Source organism: Argiope bruennichi, chromosome 9 (genome assembly GCF_947563725.1).
Source record: "Argiope bruennichi chromosome 9, qqArgBrue1.1, whole genome shotgun sequence".
Classification (NCBI taxonomy): Eukaryota; Metazoa; Arthropoda; class Arachnida; order Araneae; family Araneidae; genus Argiope; species Argiope bruennichi.
In genome coordinates, this window is record NC_079159.1 from 14450058 (window position 1) to 14473611 (window position 23554).

At 27.8% G+C, this 23554-nt stretch overlaps 1 protein-coding gene across 1 annotated transcript; it reads left to right on the forward strand.

The window, feature by feature from the left end:
* Positions 1–32: 32 nt before the first annotated feature.
* Positions 33–21705, forward strand: LOC129984009 (E3 ubiquitin-protein ligase KCMF1-like). Its single transcript, XM_056093758.1, has 7 exons — positions 33–295; positions 4234–4401; positions 7556–7695; positions 11790–11888; positions 12756–12915; positions 16959–17244; positions 18810–21705. The coding sequence occupies exons 1-7, from the start codon at positions 280–282 to the stop codon at positions 19369–19371; spliced, it is 1431 nt and encodes a 476-aa protein (XP_055949733.1). The 5' UTR covers positions 33–279; the 3' UTR covers positions 19372–21705.
* Positions 21706–23554: the final 1849 nt, after the last annotated feature.

A 23554-nucleotide genomic window follows, 5' to 3' on the forward strand; every position in this document is an offset into this window, starting at 1 on the left:
AAAATTAAGGAGAATCTGGCATTGACTATTTTAATCTCTACTTGTTTTCTTCAACCAATATGCCGGATATTGGGGCGACTGAAACTGCGCAGGACTTGGAATTTGTACTAGTGATTTCTAATGAGTTTGATTATCTCCAATGGGAAAACTTTGTTTGAAAAGTGTTCTCACATTTTTGTAATTTATGAATTTCACCAAAAAATAAAGCTTTTCGAACGTTAAACCACATTAAAATTATTTTATCTTGACGTGGCATTCGACTTATACCGAATATCAGTAATGTCTCGTCATGAAGGTGAGTGGAATTTGTTCTGAACATTTTAAGGATAATGTCATGCATGAGATATTTGTTGTTAAATTTTGTGAATATTGCATCAAAAACGTTAAGCCTAATATTTTTTTGAATTCGAAATCCTTTTGTTTATTACCCCTTTAATCACAATGTATGCGAATACAGGTAATCGTTATTTGTTTTATTTGTAAATAATCGTACATGGGCATAGTACTGCAAACCAAATTATAGATATGGACCTTGAAAAAGTTGAAAAGAAGCATAATCATTTTTCAAGTACCAGATTTCGCTTAATTTTAAAGTTGTAGGGTTTGTCTCCTTATTTATAATTTTTTTTTTTCTTTTGCGATCCCCGTCTATAAATCTGTTGTGTTGTTATATATCAATTTATAGTTGTAGTTTTATACGTTTTATTGCAAATAAATAAATAAAATAAAGATATATGTTTATGCTACTTACAATGTAGTGTCGAAATCATAACTTTAATATTGATTTTATCTAAGGGTCATTTTTTCTGGATCGACCAAAGAATAATAGGGCAGAGGATATAAATAAAGTTAAATTTGTTAACTATTATAAAGTGCCGCATATTTTCTATCTACTTCTGATAGCCGTCATTTGGGCGTATGTATTCATTTCGAAATGTGGTATATATTGGATATATGCGATATGTGACCGTCGCCCTAATTTCGATATTTATCTGAAAATATTCAATGAATTTCTGACCTTTACTTATGTTTACCTTCCTTATCAGAAATGAATTACTTTTTCGTGATTGTTTCTTACAAAATTTAGGCTTCGTTTTGTTTATCATTGACAGAGAGAAAGCTAGAGCTTGTTTCTATTTATACAACAGTTGGCTTTCTTTTTCTTCCATCTTATGACACAGCATATACTTCTTCATTGTTCATTTTAAATGAAGTCAAGCAGTGAAATAATTTATAAGCTTCTTTAAATAAAATATTTGTTTAAAATTTTTTAATAATTGATCAATTTTATTTTTTATTTAGAAAAATATTTTCACTTATTATTAGATGAAGCTATTTTTTTAATGTCATATTTCTACAATGTTTTCTTTTATAATTTAATTAATTTTATAGTGTTTTCTGTTCTGTAAATGAATAAAATATTTAGTGCATGTACATTTAAAAAATTTTTGTGTTGTTTTTCTAAGATTATGTTATTAAGATATGTATATTAGATCAATATTTTTACATTAAATCTTGTCATCATGATTTATAAATAACACAGAAAGTATGATTTAAGAATATAAAAATTGTTTGAAAAGTCTTTTTATTGCTATAATACTGTTTTATTGACCTAATTATATTTTTTTTATATATTTGTACATTTTATGTAGATGTATTTAAATGTTCTTATGTTTTTAAAATTTTAGTTATTATTAAGGGTACATTAAAGTTAAAATTATTGTATATAATAAATTTTTTTACAAACTTATGACTATAATATATTTTAGTTGAATGGGGAGCTTAATTTGCTTTTAATAGAAAAAAAGGAAATTAAAATCTGGCTTAAATGTTTAATTTATGTATGTAGGAAATGAATTCTTATCTTGGAAGATGATATGTGTGAAAGTCAACTTTTTTTTGTATCAAAATGTTATAATAAACACAAGGTTATCTTTTAAACTTGATATTGTTATATGAAGCCTGTTTTATTTTTTTATTTTAACATTACAAAAAAGGACATAAGCTTTTATTTTTATATCTAAAATAAAATGCTTTAATTTTGTAGTTTTTTTTTATATTAAAAGTAGATGTTAAGGTAAAAACATTTTGTAAGTTAAAGATTCTGTTTACTTGATGTTTCTGTGACTACTCAAGCGCAAAGTGTTTTAAGAAAAATTTGAATTATTGTTTAGTATGAAGATAATTTCATGGTCATGTAATTTACATCTATTTCCTTCTTTCTCAAAGCTGCAAGCAATTTTTTTCCCTTAATTTTTGTTAAAAGAATGAAGTTAGTCAAATGAGCTTATTAATGTGAATTAGGAAATGAATTTTTTCATTTTAACAGAATATATAAAACCATATAATTTTTATGAAAATTTTCATAGATCTTAATTTAAGTATTAGTTATGTTTATAATTTTTACTTAAAAGATGGAATGTATAAACAGCTGATGCATTGGATAAATGAATATCTGTCAAAAGAAATGTTTTAATATTAGTGTACAATTAATATTGATAAATATTTAGGCCATATATGTTTTATCTCTATAATATAATGCATATTTTTTCAAATTGTATTTTCTAGAATATCGAAGCTCAGAGGTACTTTTTTATTAGTTGTGTAACAGGCAATATACTATTGGAAATTTTTGAATTTGATTATTAAATTGCAATCTTCTGTTACAATAAACATTTTAATTAATTTTTTGCATTAATACTAAACTGATATGTCAAGATATGGTCTTATATTACTGGGATTATATAAGCTATTTGGAGTTTCTGTTATCTAGGTACATTAAGTCTTATGCTGTTATTTGATATTTATTATAAATGTAATATGGAGTCTTATGATTAACAATCTTTTTTTTGGGGGGGGGGTGTTTCTATAGAACATTTTGTGAGAATATTAATAATACAGGTATTGTATTTTCTTACTTTTTTTTCTTTTTTTAAATTGTCTTGTCAAGGTGTAGAAAATTTTAAATTCTTTAATTTCAAGGTAAGTATTCTTAAATATTAATTTATTTTCCTTGTTTTGTAATAACAAAAATAGTTACATCCATGGAATTTAATTAAAAAATCATTTTTTATTTGCTATTTATCTTAATGCTATATTAGTCTCAAGTAATCTCTAGGATTTCTTAAGTATATTCTGCATTTGTCCTTGAAATCTGCTGGTAGTTTTTTTCATACCCTTTTAGCTCTTAGACCTTCAAAGAATGAGATTATTGAAGTTTTGGCTTCAGTCACCCATTGACAAAGGCCACCAGCTCTTATATCAGTCTTTTTTGAGATTACTGTGCCAAGTATCACAGTCTTTTATAAAAAGAAATTTAATGTCTGATTTGTATGCTATCAAACTCTATTTGTTGTGAGTGAGTTTCTTTTAGAAATTCTAACTAATTATTAAAAATCAGTGTGATGAATGCTAGGATTTTTTCTTATTTCATAATGACCTCTAAAAAGTGTAGTCCCTGCATGAGGGTGGTTTACATGGAATCTGATCATTCTTTTTGCAGCATTGTGGAAGTAAAAACAGTTTGACATTTAATAATAAAAGTAAGACTTTGTAGAGAAACAAAGAATGTTATCAGATAGACTTACTGTATCTGTTGTGAAGTTTAATGAAGGTTAAAAACTTTCTTCATGTTACTAATTGTGTTTTATAAAGTATCATAAAACTTTTAATCTGATAACTTTGATCAGGAATCAATAAGCATTAAATATATTTAACTTATTTCACCTGTTTTATTTATCATTATCATCTTGTTTTATTATTTTTTTGTTGTTTGAATTAAGCTTTTCCATTTCATTTAGATATTCTGATTAATATTAATAAACTGTAGTAATACTCATAATATTTATTAATAAAAATAGGACATTCTTAAGTTGAAACTCATTTTCAAAAAACTGTTTTATATTATAGTTGAACATTGGAAACTTAATTGAAGAATTCCTTAATTTTTTTTTTAATCAGAAAACTTATTTTTTAAAAGAATATCAGTAAAAACTTTATTAGTTTATATGGCTAATTAATACCTACTATTTTCAATATTATAAGACTTATTCTATAGTAAGTTTTTTGTATTATTATTTGATTGCAGTAAATGAAATGAAGCACCACATATGAAAATTTTTAAAACTGTTATCTTTTATTTTAAATTTTTGGCTTTATTTAGATTTTAATGTTTTTTCTGTGCATCAATTTGCTCCTTTCCAAGATGATTTTTAATGAGTTTTTCTTTTTCAGGTGTTAGCTGTGATTCTTGTTTGAAAGGCAATTTTAGAGGGAAAAGATACAAATGCCTTGTCTGTTATGATTATGATTTATGTGCTACTTGCTATGAAGCTGGTGCCTCTACAACCCGGCATAATGCTGATCATCCTATGCAGTGTATTTTGACAAGATCAGATTTTGGTATAAATCTTTTATATTTGCTATTCTATTTTAATGAGAGGTTTTTTAAAAATCATTTAATTGATTTGTTTGCTAGAAATGTTTATGGAACTTGAAAGTTTACATTACTGTTTGGTCTTGCATTATAACTTTGATATTGGAGACTTATTTTGACTTTTATGTGTTTGTGAGGAAACTTACCAAATTGTATATGAAATATATCTATATAACCATCACAGCTACTCCAAATTTAGTTTGTGTAAATATTTTATGTATTCTACTGTGAAATAGCCTAAGTGTTAAACATATAAATTATTCCAGTGTGTTATGAATATAAAATGTAAGGAAGCTGTTTGTTATTCTGATATTTAAATTTGTTTAGTTGAGTAATATTTTTATTGCATCTATTATTATTTTTAAGAATCATGTATGAATTTTTGTCTTTAGTAGTAAAATCAGTTATGTATCAAAGCAGATTTATTTATGCTTCTAAAGATATTTTTCTTCTGAATTAAAAATTAAGAATTGTTTTCTTATAATCATGTTCCTTGCTTAAAATACTTTAGATTCAAGCATAGTTTATTTCGAGTCAATTTCAATTCTATCAATAAGCTTGCTTTCAAAATTCATATTTCTGCAATACTCTATTTATGTGACTGAAGTAAGTTTTCATGTTTCTTTTTCTAGTGACAAAATTTTAATATTTAAGTGAATTTCTTCTTTGTATGTAAATTCAGATCGTACTAACTCAAAAATGAGATTTAAAAATTCTGACTGTTACAAGTTTATTGACTGCATTACAAAATAAAATCATGATATTTTGTATTATATTCTTCTCTGAACTTATCTACATGTTGATTATGTATATAAGAATTGGATTGACAAAGATTAAAATGAGTCTTAAATGTAAACAACTATGTCTAGATTTTTGTAACTCTCATCTTTGATAAATTTTTTGATCAATAATTAACAAATCTATTGCTGTAATCTATAGTAAATATCACTAAGATAAATACAATGGATGCTACTTAATGTAACCATGTTTAAAGTAACTATACTCTTTATATTTTCAAAAATTCTCTAATTCGAAACTGACACATTCTATTGTATGCTCTTATATATTGTAAAATATTTATTTAATGTGATTATTACATTGTTTAAAAGCATCAGTTTTGAAGTAAAGAATTGGCTAATCCTTTGTTTTCAACTAGCATTAACAATTGACGTTTGTTAGATTTCTCTCATCTTTTTCTAAAAAAAACATTTAGGAGCCATTTTGCACCTGATAGGATTTTTATCTGGACTAAAGATTAAAATTTTTTAAATGTAAACATAGGGTTTTTATCTGGACAGATTGGTTTAAAAAAAACCGGATTTACTGCCAGGTTTGGGTTGAAATTTTCATAGGCTTGCTACCGTGATAACTACTGCTACCTGTGATTTGAATTATGAAAGCAAAATATATATGTTTGTGTGTATAAAGATTTAATTGTCAGACAAAAGGGAAATTCTTAACAGATATGAAGGCTTAATTAAATTGTGTAAATGATACGTTTCAGCGCAATTGAAAATTTCACAATCTCTTCGATGTAAAATTTTGAAAAATTATTAGCTTTTTGTATGCATGACTCTGCAATAAATTGATGATTTTAACAATGATGTTTTAAAGAAAATCTTCAAAGAATAGCTGAAATAAGTAAGAATAATAAATACTTGATATTTTGAAATATCCTGTAACATTGCTCAACAAATAATAAAGAAATTCCTAACTATATGCAAATGAATCATCAAGAAATGATTGTTTACAACCAACAGTTTATGAATATTTTAATTATTTTGGGAATAAATTATACTAGCTCAGAAATAAGTGTTTTTATTCTTTTAATCAATTTAGTTATTGTTATCAAATGGTTAATGCTTTCAAAATTCTTAAATTCAGATATGACTACATTTAAGTGACAAGTAACTTTTGTAATTCCTTTTTCTCTTTCAGATAAATGTAAATGGATGTTATCATTAATTAAAATGTTCTAAAATATGTGTTATATTCTTTTATAAATTTTAAATCTTTGATTAAAAGATAACTTCAAAAATTCACATGTTTGCTACATTGATTATTTTTTAATGCATTTTTAACTTTAAAATTCAGGTCTTGTTAATAAATGGGAAAACTGTTCACAGCTTTGTTAATAGCCTCGAATTACATCATGTGAAAATAAAAAAAGGGTTTGTAAACTGCTGTGAAATTATGTAATTAGTAATCTTATCTAAGGACTTTAAATTAATTAGGCAGGATAAGTCACAGTTTGAAAATCGATGGTTAGAGATAAAATGTATGAAGATTTTTTTAGAAAAAGAATGATAATAGTTCGTCATTATTTTGTATTATAGTACACAGAGGGATAATTATAGTTGGGATTTTGTTATGCACTGTAATCCATTGCTTGAATTATAACTGTAAATTTGCATTCCATCCATTGTCCAATATCTAATTTTGATGCAAAATTTAACTGAGAATTTAAAGCATTACCTTTTTTTTTTATCTATCTAGATTTTAAAATAATCCAGATCAAATGTGTTTTTTCTTTGACATTTATTTTTAATATCCTTCCTGAAATCTTATTTAAAGTTATTTATTTTTGTATTTTATACATTGGATAGGTATCGGTATTTTTTGTTATCTTTTTTTTATTTTGATTCACCTATTTATATTTTATTTCTCTTTTTTTCACAAACAACAAGATTTAGGTTGGATTATATATATATATATATATATATATATATATAATCAAATTTTATTTTAAATTTTCATATATGCTCTTCAGTGAAAAATTACTTAATGGAAAGAATTCATAACTGTAATAAAATATAAAAATTGGATGAATGTATTTTGAATAAAATTGATGTGGTTTTATATATTTAAAACTTGCTGATATTTGCAAAATATGTTTAGTGTAAATACTTGTTATTTATTATAAAGCTCAGGAGCATTCCTTGAAATCAACAGCTTGATAACTAAAAATTGACCAAAATATACCACTGCTGTTCAAAAAACAATTTTTAAAAATTTTTCTAATATTTTATTTATTAAGTTGGAAAGTGTAATTTGAGATATTGTTTTTCAGCTGTTTTAAAGTATTTGAATTTTGAAAATCATTTCTTTTTTTCTCTCTAGATTTATATTATGGGGGTGAAACAGCATCTGTGGAACATCCTCAATCTTTTACTTGTCCTTTCTGTGGTCGAATGGGCTTAACAGAAACTGCATTAACTGAACATGTATCAGCCGAGCATTCGGAATCCTCAGCAGAAATCGTAAGTCTTGCATTTCCATTATGTTTTCAAATTAGAAAGATTCTTGCTAATTATTCTGATCAATTTCTTGATTTATTCTTCAAATTTGTTTTTAAAATGTTGAATTATCTATAGAATGTTATTGTATACAAGTAACTCCCGGGTGCAGCATAAATTCGTCCAAATTTCAAAAAATCATAATAAAAAAAAGTAATGCTCGAAAAAAAAATTGTGGTTTGTGGGAATGTGTTCAGAGAGCCTTTGGATTTTGTTATTTCCATTAAAAGAATGTATTAAATGTATTTAAAAATGACCTATAGATGGCGGTCATACTGAGACGGTTTATGCAAATCAGGAAAACAGAGCACAGTAACATTATAGTACATTTTATTTTAAAGAAAAAAGATGCTCAACATGACTGCCACCACAAGGTATTAAGCAAATGAGGCCTATAACTACGCCTATTACAGCTGAGTGTAACATGGCGTCATCGATGCCACTAACGGCCAATTGAATGGCATCTTTCAGTTCCATCAAAGTGGCAGGAGAACCTCGGTAGATACGAGACTTCAGGTATCCCCACAACCGAAAGTCTGCTGGAGAAAGATATTGCAATCATGAGGGTAACTCATTCTTACATTCTCTGTTTATCACTCTGTCCTCAGTGAATGTGTCTAGGAGGAACGTCTTAACGAAACTAGCAACGTGGGGCGGGGCACCATCCTGAATGAAGGTGACGGAAGATAATGCACGTCTTTGCTGCAAAGCAGGCATAACGTGGTCACGCAAAAGCCTAAGATAGCGTTCTGCAGTGAGGGAACAGGTTTTCCGACCAGATACAGGACAACGCTCTTCAAAAAAGAAAGGGCCTAGAATGAAGGACGCAATCAAACCGTACCAAACAGTCACATGTGGAGAATGTAGTGGTTTGTTGGTGTACGCATGAGGGTTTGATGTCGCCCAGATACGACTGTTTTGCATATTGACTTCACCATGCAATAAAAAGTGGGCTTCATCTGTCCACATGATGTTCAGTAACCATTGTGGGTCACGTTCCATTTGTGCGAGCACCCATGTTGCAAAGGCTTGTCTTTTCTCACAATCTGCTGGTAACAACTGGTGAAATGCCTCTATCTTGTATCGATGCAGTTTCACAATTTTGTGCAGAATGCGTCGGAACGACCTTTTCGGAATTCCTGTTATTTTATCTGCTTCACATGCACTGGAACTCCCTGTTGAAGCCTCAGCTACCACATTTCTCATGACCCTTTGGACAACAGGGACGTGGTCAGCACTGACGGATGGTCTGCCACTTTGTGGACGATCCTCTAATCTTCCAGTTTCCTCAAAATGGCGAACTAAATTCAATTCCCTGTTCAATGAAATTGGGTATTTCTTCGCCTTAATTCCTTTCACCATCCGTAACTGTTGCAATGCTTTAGTAGCGGATTTACCGTTCTTATAGAACACTTTACCACTAATGCTCGATCCTGTAGCGATAGCATTCAACTGCTGTCGAATGACAGATCCATTTCCAACCTCGTGTTTTATAGCTATACTGATTTGCATGAACAGTCTCGGTATAATGTGTGAGTGTCATCTATCGGTCATTTTTTAAATACATTTTTTTTAAATGGAAATAACAAAATCCAAAGGCTCTCTGAATATATTCCCGCAAACGGCAATTTTTTTCAGGCATTACTTTTTTATTATGATTTTATGAAGTTTGCACGAATTCAGACTGCACCCGGTATATTCAAAATGGTTGTTGGATTCGTTAAAAAAAATAATGCAGTTTCATGGGAATTTGCCTTATATACAATAAATATTTACTGCAATAAAGAAAAATTGGATTAAAGAATTTAAAAATGTGGTAACAATTGAATATTCTATAACATTTTCACTATTGATGCATTGAATAATAAAAGAATTTTATTAAATGTATATTTATATGTTTGAAATTTTTTTTCTAAATCACTATAACGTATCCTTAATGAATGGGACATCTTTTTAAGAAAATATGAATTTATTTTATAACATTTTCACTATTGATGCTTCTTCAGTTTTATAATTTTTTTTGTATAAAAGCTCTTATTTCGAATTATTTTTACTTACACTTTTATAAATTTTTATTCAGTGGCACTTATTACTGATCAAATTCTTTTCATATATGCCTGTTGTAATTCTGGATGAATTATGAAATATTTTAAGATCGTGTTGTTAAATCTGATATAAAACTATAATTGAATGAAAAATTTCAGATGAAATATCTTTTGAAAGCCCTTTTTTTTATTTTACATATTGTCTGTATATTTCTCTTATTTTAAATACTTTCTTACTTCCTGAGCTATTATGAGATTTTATTAAAGCTCAAGAAAAGGAAATTACATCCTTGTTTGCTCTATTGTAACATATAATGGATGGTTTGGGGGGTTTTGAGGCTTGCATTCAATCTCTTTATATGTAATTAAAGAAAGGATAGGCTAAAGTTTAGAAGTTCATAAGAAGGAAAAGTTTAAGTTTAAAAATGGAAGATAACATCCATATTATTGTATCAGAGTTTTATTAATTATCGAATTGTGCAAAAACAAAATATTTTTATAGAATCACCTTAATATGACTGAATTATCTGCTGTAATGAATAAAGTGTTTCAAAAGTCATTGCTGAAGAAGGCATCTTAATATTGTTAAATAATCTTAAAAATCTAGGAAAATACAATATACAAGAAATGTAGTTGAATGATAAAAAGGAAAATACTATTTTAACATTTACTTTTAACAGATAAAAAGAATTATTATTTAAATTAAAAAAGTATAATTCTTGATTTGTTGCCATTTTTTAATGAGTAATAAAGGTCGCCAATGAAAATACTAGAAATGACCATTTGGGGCAAAATGCTGTATTTTGTACATCTTTGATCTTCAGCAATTTCTATTTTCATTTTCACCTTGGGACAATATCAATGTCTTTTTAAATAATAATATTGATGTAGAAATGTGTTTGGATTAATAAATTACCATAGCATTCAAAACATATTATAAAAGGTTTAGTATGTATTTTTTTTAAAATTGTGGGTAATAAAGAGTATATATATATATTTTCTTTCTGAAAATCAAAGTGTAATCAAGTTTTTTTTTTTTTTTTTTTTTTTATCAGCTTAGTATATTTACTGAAAAACATAATTGTAGAACTTGTTAATTTTGATTGATTATAGGTATGTTGTTAATTGGATAAAAAAGCTCCCTCCCCTTTTTTCAATTCCTACTATTAGTTCACACTCTCCCTATATATATATATAACGTTCAAATTTTCAATCGTTAATAAAATACTTTTTATTCATCCACTCAAGTTCAAATGCATTTTTTAAAACTTGTAGTGGATGACACTTGATGTTAATACAGTTTTTTTCAAATATTAATTAATTAAATTTGTCCAGTAATTTCTAATTGGTTGCCAAGCTCTGAAATTACTAATGCAATACCCGATCATAAATAATATAAGATATATATAAATAAGAAAATTAGTAGAAATTCAATTAAAAAAAATTTGTCACTTAAAATTATAATTCTGTCATATGTATATACATATTTATATTAATTAAAATTGTTTAATAAAAAGTAACTAAAATAAAAAAAAATTGTTGATCTAAGTAGGAATATATATATATATATATATATTTTCCTGTGATGACCCGAATACATTACAGAAAAAATATTTTCTGAAATTATTAGAATCTTATTAACAATATTGTAAGAAATTAAGATATGTTTTTCTTATCAGCAATAATGTACATATAACATATATTCTAAAAAAACATGGTGCATTCCAGCATATAACTGATTAATAAACACAAATATTAATATACATTATTAATAAGCAAAGACACAAGAATTCTGAAATGAGCACTTGAAACTATAATTAAATGTCAAAGCATAGCAGATGTTTTTATTCTGCAGGAATCATGTTTTAAATATATTTTGGAAATTTCAGATTCTGTAATCAATTAAAATGTTTATTGTGAACTGGATTCAAGTTTGATGATTAATTCAAGTTTGAGTTTTTAATTCTATTTAATATAGTTTGCTATTTTGTTTAAATATTTCTCTTTTTTCAGGTTTGTCCTGTATGTGCTTCGCAACCTGGTGGTGAACCTAATCACATGACAGATGATTTTTCTGCCCATCTTGCCCTTGATCACAGGAATAGAGATATAATATCCTTTTTTTTATATGAACTGTTTGTTAATATTAAATTAGTTTCACAAATCCAAACATGATTTGCAAACCCAGTTCTTAAATACCTTTTTTATTTTTTAAAGATACATTAATTTAGAATGGATTTCTGTCTTTGATAGATTATGAGCAAAGTACTGAAGTGCCAATTTTGGTGAATGTCAGTTGTAGTTGAATTGGAATATATTGCATGTTTGTGCTACAGTTTTGCACTGCATATGTTACAGTACAATGTTTGTAATCTTAATTTTCAATGATAATGTTTTTCTTTTAATTTATGCATTTATATTTTCACTGTAGTAACAATTAATATTATGTTAAATATCATGTTACTTTCATTTAAAGCAATTTGTTATTTCAATTATAGAAAGGGTTTTCACCACTTCTTATTTTGATTTCGATAAAAGCTACAGTAAAATAATAATAATAATAAAAACAGCTTGTACTTCAAATAAAAGATTCTTTGATTTTCTGAAAAATACAGCATAAAATTTCAATCATTATAATTTTTTCTGTATTTAGTCTCTTTTCCAGTCTTATATGTAAAAATCTGTCCTGTTTATGCGATTATTGGCTTTGGAAAAAATTATTTAAAGCATCAAAAAGCTATATGAGAAATTTCTGAAGTAATAGTAAGCCAGCTTTTGTTGCTGATTTATAAGTAAACATGAATAACAGTTTATAATTTGCTTTGAATAACTCATGGAATTTAAAAGTTATGGCCTGTTTATATATTTTCTTTTTTTTTATAGTATGCATGCTAATGTAATCTTTGCACATTGGAGTATTGCTTATCATTTCATTTGTTTATTTATAATTTTGCAAATAAACTCCTTAACTGTTCTTACCAAGATGAACCAACAAGTTCTCGTCATACTAGAAGGATACCTCATGCTGGAAGAGGCATGAGTAGCAATAGAGCTCGTCGCTCGCAGATGCAATTTACTTCCGCTGGTGGGTTGGCATCGCTTTCTCCAAATAGTAGGGATTCCATGGATCCTATAGCTGGTACGTATTTTTTTTAAAACAAAAATTAACTACTATATTAACTAGGGCAATAAATTTTTAGAAAACTAGGGAAATTTTTAACTAGGGAAAGAAATTTTTGAGAAAAAACAAATTATCAATAATTTTTTCTCTAGTTTATCTAAATTATATATATATATAATATAGTGATCATTTTAGGTACAAAAAGATAAAATCAAATTATCTGAAAACCTTTTATTGAATATATTTTAATTTAGCATGTGTGTAATATAAATAAATCTGACATTTGATTTGATAAATAATTTTTTGAATTAAAAAATCATCTTTATGTATAAAATTTTCCATCATATCTTTTTTGATACATATTTCTTAAATCTTTTGCTAAATTATTAATTAGAAAGTATAGGATGTGCCTGTTTAGATAGGCTGTTACTGTGCTAGTATTTCACATCTGATTTAAGGCTTCTTGGCTTAAATTCATCCTCCTTCATGCAGTTGTTTTTCTTACTAACCTTTATTTCCTTTCAATGAACCTTCTCTAAAAATATTCACAAAAACTCAAAGCAAAACTAATAACTTAAATAAGATTGAAGCAAATAGTTATCCACCGATGAAGAAAAAAATGCAATGCCAAATGAAGAATAAGAAGGGGGGATGCTGAAAGAAAATATTAAGACTAATTTCTGACTGATCTGTTTAGTGAGAATGTAATGAATTAACATAAATATGAAATAATAAACATTTGGAGATTTGTTAATCTTTGCTGTAATTTTGCATTAAAAGATGTTAATAAAATGAGAAACTTTAGATCATATAATTAATTTTTGTTTCATGAATAAAAATTAGTTATGGAATTGGAAACTTTATAGGAGCCCTGATAAATCAGTTATTTTAAACATTTGTATTTATGTGAATGGGACAGAAATAATTATTACTTAGTGTTAAATGGCAATAGTCAAATTTAAACAGATCACCATACAAATGTGATGCTCCATTGAATTTTATGGCATGGCTCGAGTGAGAATTGTGGTACCTCAAAACTCAGGGTGATACTTTATGCACAAAAATAAAATGGAATCGTCCTTTTCATATAAGTGGCTAGTCATGAATTAACTTTCACCCTTAGATTTCAACTATGCAACCAAAAAAAAAAAAAAAAAAAACGGAGGGCTTTGTCAATTGCACAAATTTGGGTTGAGTCTTGGCTTATAGGATTAATTCAATACTTTGTTTAGCTAAATAATGAGCTGTAAAATATTATTTAAAACCTGGTGATTACTTGTAAAAACAGATTGTAAATAACTAATTTGGTTGAATACTTTATTAAATACTTAAATTGTTGACAAAATAATATTTAATAGCTTATGTATATTAATTTTTTATGTTTATGATTTTAAACATACAAGTTTTATTTGGTCAGACTTAAGAATAGTCTTGTTTTTTGCCAAGTACAACAATCATTGCAGTTTTGCAAAACCTTGTGAAAGCTTGAATCTGCCATTATATGGTAACAAATGGCTTCTAGGATTGCAGCAAAAAACCAAATAAAGATTTAATTTAAGGGAATGGACATTAGTCTACAAATCAAGCCATTTGGGGGGGATTTAATTTGTGATGTGATAAGTACTAGCATCTAAAAGTTAAGATGCAGTGTTTCTTTAAACTCACCATTTTAAAAAAAAATGGCAGAAATATTTAAATCCACACAATTTATATGCATGATAATAATGAACTTTAAGAAAACTTATGTAAAATCAATAGCTACTGCTTTTCAGTTCTTTAATATTCATTAAAGTATTAAATATTTACATAGGAATGGGTGAAAATATGGAAATATCTTAACCTTCATAATTATGTGTGCAACTTTTGTACATGATTGATCTTTCTATTTGGCAGTTTCACTGACAATATACCCAGGAGAATTTAACAATGTGTAGAAGTTTGTGCTATTCATTGGTCGGATGGATAGAAATGGGATTGTTGTAAGCTGATGCTATTAGACATCTATTATGTTTCATAGTGTGGGCAAGTGACTATGAAGTCAGTTTCAGTTTAAGGATTCTGTGTCTAGAAGATCTCCAAGTCCACCCAACTGTTTAAAAAATCATAAAGATTATAGTCGCAGAGGTATGGAGAGGTGTACTGTGTTTAGATGACATGTTTCGGACTGACCACGATTACAACACCTAGATTATTATTTAGCTCTTTCAGCCTAAAAGGAGAGAAAGGGCTAAATAATTTTTACTGTGCCTCAGATCATGGTAGTTCATTTTATGTTTATACAGAAAAGAATCTTTCCAACTACAATGCAAGGGTACCTTCACAATATAGAGCTGTATTCAAGATGAAATGTTTTGTCTCCTCTTGAAACCAGGACACTAAGTTGCCTGCTTACATTGGGCAAGAGAACACATCTCCTGCACCAATCAGTATGGTCTTCTGTACTCTTTACAGATGCGTCCAGGTTCATATGGGAGAGTGATTCTGGTCATCAGATGATCTGGTGGGATTATTGCACCATATATATATATTTATTGAAAGCCATTTACAGAGAAGGTGATGGAAGAATGGTTTGAGTAGGAATATCTCTCAATAGTCACACTAATCTGCATGGTTCCATGGAGGAACTTTGAATAGTGTGCGATATCGAGATGAGATCCTTATTGCATACTGTTCGTTTCAGTATTCTGTGACAACCACTTTTTGACAATTCTATCTCATTAAGTGGAGTGATGCTGAAGGACGAGCACATTTTGTAATTTTTCATCATTCTTTGACCTTGATTTTCATCCTATTGGCGGATGAAAATCACCTATATATTTTTTGTACAATGTCTATGTGAATATCGTGTCATTTTTGACCGTATTGTAATTCAGTCTGCGAGTAATCAGTTTATTTTATTGTTAAATGTAAACATCCCCTCCTTTCATCTTTCCTCTTACCTCTATTTTGATGAATTAAACCCATCTTAACGCATGTGCAAAAACAGAGTTTTAGAATCCGTTGTCAAACAACATGTCTATCTGTTGCTTCTATTGGTAATGATTTTCTTCTTACGGACAACTTTGGGAGTCTTAGTATGGAATGAACAAAATGGCCAATTTGATCTTCAGACCTCATACCAATACAGCGTCTTTGGAACTATCTTGGGATACAAGTTGCTGCTTTAAGTTTTCTTCCAAAGTTGTTAGATAGCAGGAAACAGGTTCACTCCCATGTCTGGTCTTTTCTTCTCATTTCACTGTTTGACAACTTAATTCTCTTCATGGAAAATTGATGCCAGCAGTGCATTGCAGATAGCGGTGGTCACATTCTTTATTAGAATCCATTTTTTAAAAAAATATTTCCATCACTTTTTTTTTCTTATAAAACTATGATGTTTGGTTTTCTGTAAGAATGAAGTTCTCTGCCAGTAGGGATTTTTTTTTTTTTTTTTTTTTTTTTATTGTTGGGAATCATGTTTGCATTGAACTTAAGAAAATTTCTATGTTGCATGCATTAAAGAACTCATTTATTCTGAAATTAAGCACAAAAGAAAGGTTGTACATGAACTTATGGAGGCCAGTGTATATAATGGTTACATGAGAAATATTGTTGGTTTTCATAACTCCTTACCAAATTAATGTGACAGCCAAATGTCTTGTGTTGCTTGATGCCAGTCATATAATGATGCAGAAAAAACAGGCTGTGATATTTTTTGACTCAACACTGTGTTACAGATTTTGCTGGGCTATTACATTATAGATATCTCCAAACTTATATTAGAATATACATACTTCATGTTGAAAACATTCATTAACATTATGAATAATTTTTGAAAAATATATTTTTATTCTGCAGTTTTTTCCATACTTTAATACACAAATCTTTTCAAAATGTAATTCAGTAAAACATTTATATCTTTATTATCTTCTGCTTTTCTTTTTAGAAGTATGAATTTTTTTAAATTTTATCAAATGGCACAAAAAGTAAAATATTTTACTAATAATAAAACACATTATCTGTCATAGTTCTAATGTACAGATAATCGAAAGTATTTCATATTTGTAATTATTGCATTCCAGAACTTCTATCTCAGTTGTCATCTGTGCGACGTTCTAACCTCGCTCAAACCAACACCACTTCTCAGCTCCAGCAACTTCAGATGCAGCTGCAGATGGAACGGCAGCAAGCACAAATGGCACGTCAGCAACTGGAGCGACTCCCTCGTCGCCAGGCAGCCACTACTAGTATTTCTACTTCAGCCGGTGCAGGGGGTAGCAGTGCACTGCAGACTCATTTCACTGTCTCTCTTGACACTTCCTCTAGTCCTTCATCGGCCTCTTCTGGACCACAGTTCCTTTTATCAAGGTAGAACATGTTCATTTATATCATGTTTATATTTGCACAAAGATCTGTATTTGAAATTCTGTTTTTATGTAAATGTAGATTTAAGAAAATTGAATTATTTGATTTTTCTATGCAGAATCTTTTTTGGTTATAAGAATCATGTAGGCAGTAGCTGATTTTGTTAGTTTTAATCTATTGACTCATTTTGGAAGTTGCCTTTTACATTTAAATGCTGTTTTCTGATGATTATTTCAATAGTAACGCACCATCTTAAAAAATAATGCAGATTATGATTTAAAACCTAAAGAATAGTTTGTTCATGGAATTGTAGTTTACTTCTTTTGTTAAATTGCACTGTATTGTTTAGATATTTAATTTTCTTCAGAAAAAGTGAATATTAATGCTATTAACTTCTGTGTTAAAGTCTTGACAAATCTTATGAAAATAGAATTTTAGAGAAAACAAAGTGAATGCGTTTTTTCTTGTTCAAATCATACAATAATAAGATGAAAAGTTCCTTAATTTAAAGAAATCAAATTTTTATCTTTAATGTTTTTATATAAAATTACAAAACTAAGTAATCAGTGTGCACATTTTTCTATTGGCTGTCGTAATATTAAAACTGCAAGCTTCATATAAGATTTTGTTAGAAGGGTAACATAGTGAGCTTTGCATTTCGTCAAAAGTGAAGGTCATCTCCATTTGCATCATCTTTGTTTTTTTCTTTTTTTACTGAAAATAAAAAAATTTCTTTAATGTCAATTGAATTAAAATTTTTATCGCAAGAAGGAATTCTTGATTTTGAAAATGTCTGTTATCATAGTTGCTTTATTCTTCTAATTGTAATATATTCCAATCTTTTCTTTCTCTCAACATGTGTTGCTTTTTTTAAACATTTCAGTTGAATACTTATATATCATGCAATATTGCATTTGATTACTGTTATGTAATTAAATGTATTGTTTTCAAAGTTTATTATAGTAAAGGTTTGAAACTTTGAAAAAAAATCTATTAATCTATCTCTATGAAATTTAATCTAGATACATTGAAAAACATTTTTCATGGAAAGAGAAAAGGACTGACTCTTGATAAATATATAATTTAGGTTATATTAGAATTCAATCATTTGTATATTCAATAAACTGTTTATTGCATTGAAAAATTAATATTCCCTGATTTTAAATGGAAGTCTGATTGTAAAATGTGTTCAGAAAATATATAAAATTATTTTGATTGAATTTTTTTTAAGCATTTCATTTTTTAAAAAGACTGTTGCTTCTGCGAAATAATTATGTAAATTTGTACTTTGGATGCTACACATTTCTTTGTACAAAAAAAAGTGGATCGGTTTTTGATTATCCTGAAGGCCGCTTATCTTTTAAGTTTCAAAAAGCTTCTTGATGTTTTTAAACTCTTAATATCTCTATTTATTATTTTTTTCTATCCTGGGATTTTATTTTAATACTAAAAAGTTTTTCTAATATCTGTGTATATCAGTTGAAAATATTTCAGAAATATATTTTCTTTTTTATTCATCTTGCAGAAAGTAAGATCTAATTCCTTTTTTTTTTTTTTTCCCATTCCAGATGCACTGATCCAGTCATCACCGAAGGTGAACAACAAGCTCTAGAAATTGAACATGCCGATCGTAGTCTTTTTGTCCAAGAACTGTTACTCAATACTCTAGGTGAACAATTTGATACTGAGGAATTGGACAGTCTTGTCAAAATTATTGATCTGAATTCGAATGGTGGAGAGGTGAACCCGTATCCAGATGTTAATGATAATCATGGTCCTAGGAGGGATCCTATAAGTGCCATACCTGAGCCTGGCTCCCATTCCGTGCAACAGCCTTCGAATTCTACTGTAGAAGAAGTACGGCCGACTCGTAGCAATCCTGAACCTCCAGCCCAACGTCCCAATCCTCAAGGTAGGGTCCATAACCGTGGTGCAGGCAATAGCTATAACAACCCGGTTGGTAGGGGAGCTGGTTCTCAACGAGCAAATACACGTGAAGCTCTTAGTAGCGGAGCTAGGCCTGTGAGTAGGACGACCAATAGGGAGCGAGGTACATCGCCTACTAGAAGAAAAGCTTTACGGCAAGTTGATGATAGAAATAAAACTACTGAGCCTCCTCCACCACACTGATAAGAAAAGGATGTTTTCTTTTCTTCGAAAAACAGTCGGACTGCCTCTTTTCATTGTGTTTCTGAGTAACAGGACATATTTAGAACTTGGGAAACTTTGCTTTCTAAAAAATATTTGGAATAAGAGATTACACTAAAATATATCCTCACTCTTGGCATGCTGTTGTTTAATTTAATTCAGCGTGTTTAATACAGATGTGTCCATACAAAATCCAAATAAGTATTTAAAATCAACAGTTATGTTATGTGATTCACCTCTCTTCATTGCTGAAGTAAATATTTTTGAGTGAACATGGTTTGTTGCAGCATAGTGAGAATGTATTTACATACTTGTATTGTAAAGCCTTGTATACCTAAATTATAAAGTTATGCTTTAAAAAAATCAAAAATAAATGATGAAAAAAATTCTTAGTTACTTTTATATATTTATACATATTTATTTACCTGAGAAACCATCTGAGTTTTTATCTTTTAGCTGTATTTATAAATATTATTAAGTTTGACAAATTTGAAACAATTCTTTACGTAAATTTAAATTTAGACTGAAAATGCACTCAATTTTCTATGCCAGCAAGACAGAGATAGAATAGAAATTTCAAATAAGTCATGTCGCAAGTTCCTTTTCATGTTTTAAATAATGATATATAATTTTTTTTATTTGTATTTTTTATTTAGATAATGCGTTAATAGAGTGAAATTTAACCTTTTTATTTTTATTTAATTTTAATAAATAACTCTAGAGTACTAGAGTCTTAATATTCTGTTCATTGTCTCCAGAAATTGAACGAATTCTTCAATCAATATTTTTGAATAGAAACTAATTTATGGATTATAAATAATTATTATAATAAAAAATTTATTTATAATTAGGATAAAGGGAGGGAGTTGCTATCTAGGCCTAAATTATTTAAGGATTTTGTTTTTTTATTCATCTTGTGTGTAACCATCTATTTCATTTGCATTAAAAGAACAACTACATAAATGCAGTTAATGCATAATCACTGAGATCCCTTACAATATGCTTCAACTTGACCTAATGATGCAATATATCTCGTGTTGCATAAATAGTGGAAAATGTAACGCTCTGACCACTAATAGGCCAGTGCCTACGGTCCGTCCCTATTTAGAGTATAGTTTTCCTAGATTTGCCTTAAATGAAATTTGTTTTATTGTGCTGTGTTTATTTTCCTGTCATTTACTGTTAGATGTTAGTTATACTTTGTATAAAGAAATAATAAAAAAAAATTCAAATTCATTTAAAATTTTGTTTTTTTTTATTGAAAAATAATTAAAATTTGTATAAAGTGGTTGGGAGGGGAGGGGAACAGGACAGGTAATTAATTTTTTACTAGTATTTTATCTACAGAAGTATTGTTTTAAAGATTATTTGTAAAAAGAAGTGTCCAATTTGAAGTTTCTTGGCATTTAACTTTTAAACTATATGTATATTTATCAAACTGAAGAAAATTTTAAATTTACTTGGTCTGAATTTTTATTTTTGCAATCACTTAATTTTTATTTTATATAGAATTTCTCAAACTTTTTAAAACAATTCTTTTTTTAAAAGTTTATTATAAAGGCTACTTCTAGAATTCCACAGAAAGGTGCCTTTTAACTTTGTTTATTTACTGAATAAGTTGTTGATATAGTAATATAGAAGATGTATATGTTGTATATTTGAAATACATTTGAATGAAAATTTAGTACAAAATAGTGATGCTCTGTTTCCTGAGAATGACTGCAATGCTCTTGGTAAATTCTGGATGTAAGATTTTTTCCTTCAAATTTTGATAGATAGGAATAATAGTAAATAAACTTAAAAATCCTCCTAAAATACCTATAATATTTTGTCACTTTAATAATTATATTGCAAAATGAGTAAAGAAGTGAATTTTAAAACATTGGAATTGATTAATTAAATTGATTAATTGAACTATAAATAATAAACTGTATAATTGAAAATATTTAGGAACTAAAATAGGAAATTGTACAATTGAAAAGATTTTGAAAATGAAAGGTATAAAGTAATAAACTGTACTTGTACAAAAAAGTCCCCTTCCTCCTCTTCTTTTTTAAAAAAACTAAATAGCTGTTGATAAATGCTATTGCAGTAGGAATTTTTTTACCTATTTTAATTTTTGAAGTAAAATTTCAAACTTCCTAAGTTTGTCTGAAAGGGCACTGTGATCTTTCTTGGATGTGAATGCATGAATGCTTTTACTACTAGAGAAGAATGACTAGAACATTGTTTTGTTATTTAGATATATATATATATCCTGCTTCCATAAGACACTCTTATTATATATATTTTTTCTATAAGGCAATTATTCTATGAATTTTTCTAAGATTAAAAAGCAATAAAATATTTCAGATTTTTGTCTCAAGGAATTCACTTCTCTTTATGTGGAGCAGAAATTAAATGTTTTTACATTTAAAAAAATTCAACCAGAAAATTTATATATTTTTTATATCATTGCTTATATTTAAGTATTAAAACCATTAGCAAAAACGGATCATGAGAAGATGTATTACTGTGTATTTGCTTACAGAATAATTTGCAATGGATTGGACTTTTCGACATATTTGTATAATATTTATTTTAAACATAGTTTAAAATTGAATACTGTTTGTTTTATTTATTACTTAAAGTTAACCTGATGAAAAAAGTTCTGAATATAGTTAGTTTTTATCAAAATTGTAGATCATGTTGAATGCTGAACTTCCTACAAAATTGTCTGTATATTTTATTATAAATGGGTAATTTGCACATTAGTTATATGGAACCAAGTAGAAATTTTTGTTAAATTTATGAATGAGAGATATTAAATTTATGAACACAAATGTTGCTCACATCATATAGACAATGCTTAAAATTTCCATTCTTAATTTTACAACAGCATATTGGCTTGACTTCTAGTTTGTCAGCGAAACAGCAGTTGTAACTACTACAAATTCTAAGTACATTTTTCTGAAGAATCATTAGTCTCTCAGAATATTGCAACCTTAATAAATGTTAATTAATATCCTCTAATGATGTTTATTCTATCAAAAGTTTACCATAAAATTCATTTAAAATAGCCGTATGTATGTGACAAAATCTGTTACAAGGATTAAGAGAACTTAATATCTATTTCCCCCTCCTTTTATAAAGTTTTAAATGCTCCACTCCCACCCCTCCCAACTTCTAAGATATTGAAATTCCTGTTAATGCTTGTTCTATGTTTTCAATAGGACAAGTCATATGTTTTCAGTTTGAATAGCATTGATTAAATGAATAGAATTTGATAAATTATTTCTTATAGTGTGCTATTATAGATCAGTAATGATTTTGAAAATGAAATGACTTTTAATTTCTAAATTTAAAAGTTAACTGGAAGATTACAACAATAATAAATAAGATATATCAAGCTTATTTTTCATCATCTTTTTTTTTTTATTTTTTTTTACAGATCCAACTCTATCAAATATTTTTCCAAAAATATAACCTTTTAAAATTGCATATAGATATTATGGGCATTTTGTATTTTATATATCTTGATACTTTTCACAGGACCTGATTCTCAAGATCCTGGGAAAAGAACAAGAATATTTCTAAAGTATCATGAACGAAGTTATGATTAAAAGCAGTTGTGTATTCTCTATTATGTAATTCTTAATCTAAGCTACTTTTTGGAATGTCAAATCTCCAATAAAAATGGCTTCCTAGCAAAAAATCATGTGAAACTTTCAATATCATGAATAAGATTTAAGACGTAAAAATTTCATTTAACATTTTGGAAATGTGCGGTTATTAACATCCATATTGATTGATTTGTGATTGTTAGCTGGGTCCATGAGCAAATTGTATATAATATTCGAAGCTAATTTTGTTTTTTATTGAAATCTTATTAACTAATAGCAAGTCGTAAAAGATGCCATATTATTAATACTTTGAAAATTGTGAAAATTATATTTTTATTTCTGCAATAGATAGCTACCAAACATTCAGTTGATAAGATGTTTTGCTTATTTTTTTTTTTTTTTTTTTGTTTTCATTATAATTTTAAAATGGTTTCATTTCATCCAAATTAATTAACAGGTATGAGGCAAGAATTTTATTATCCTACCTGTTTTTTTTTTGTTAGTTGGTTATTTCTTTACTATTATTAATCAGCCATTTAATTCCTTTCCAGAAAATCATTAAC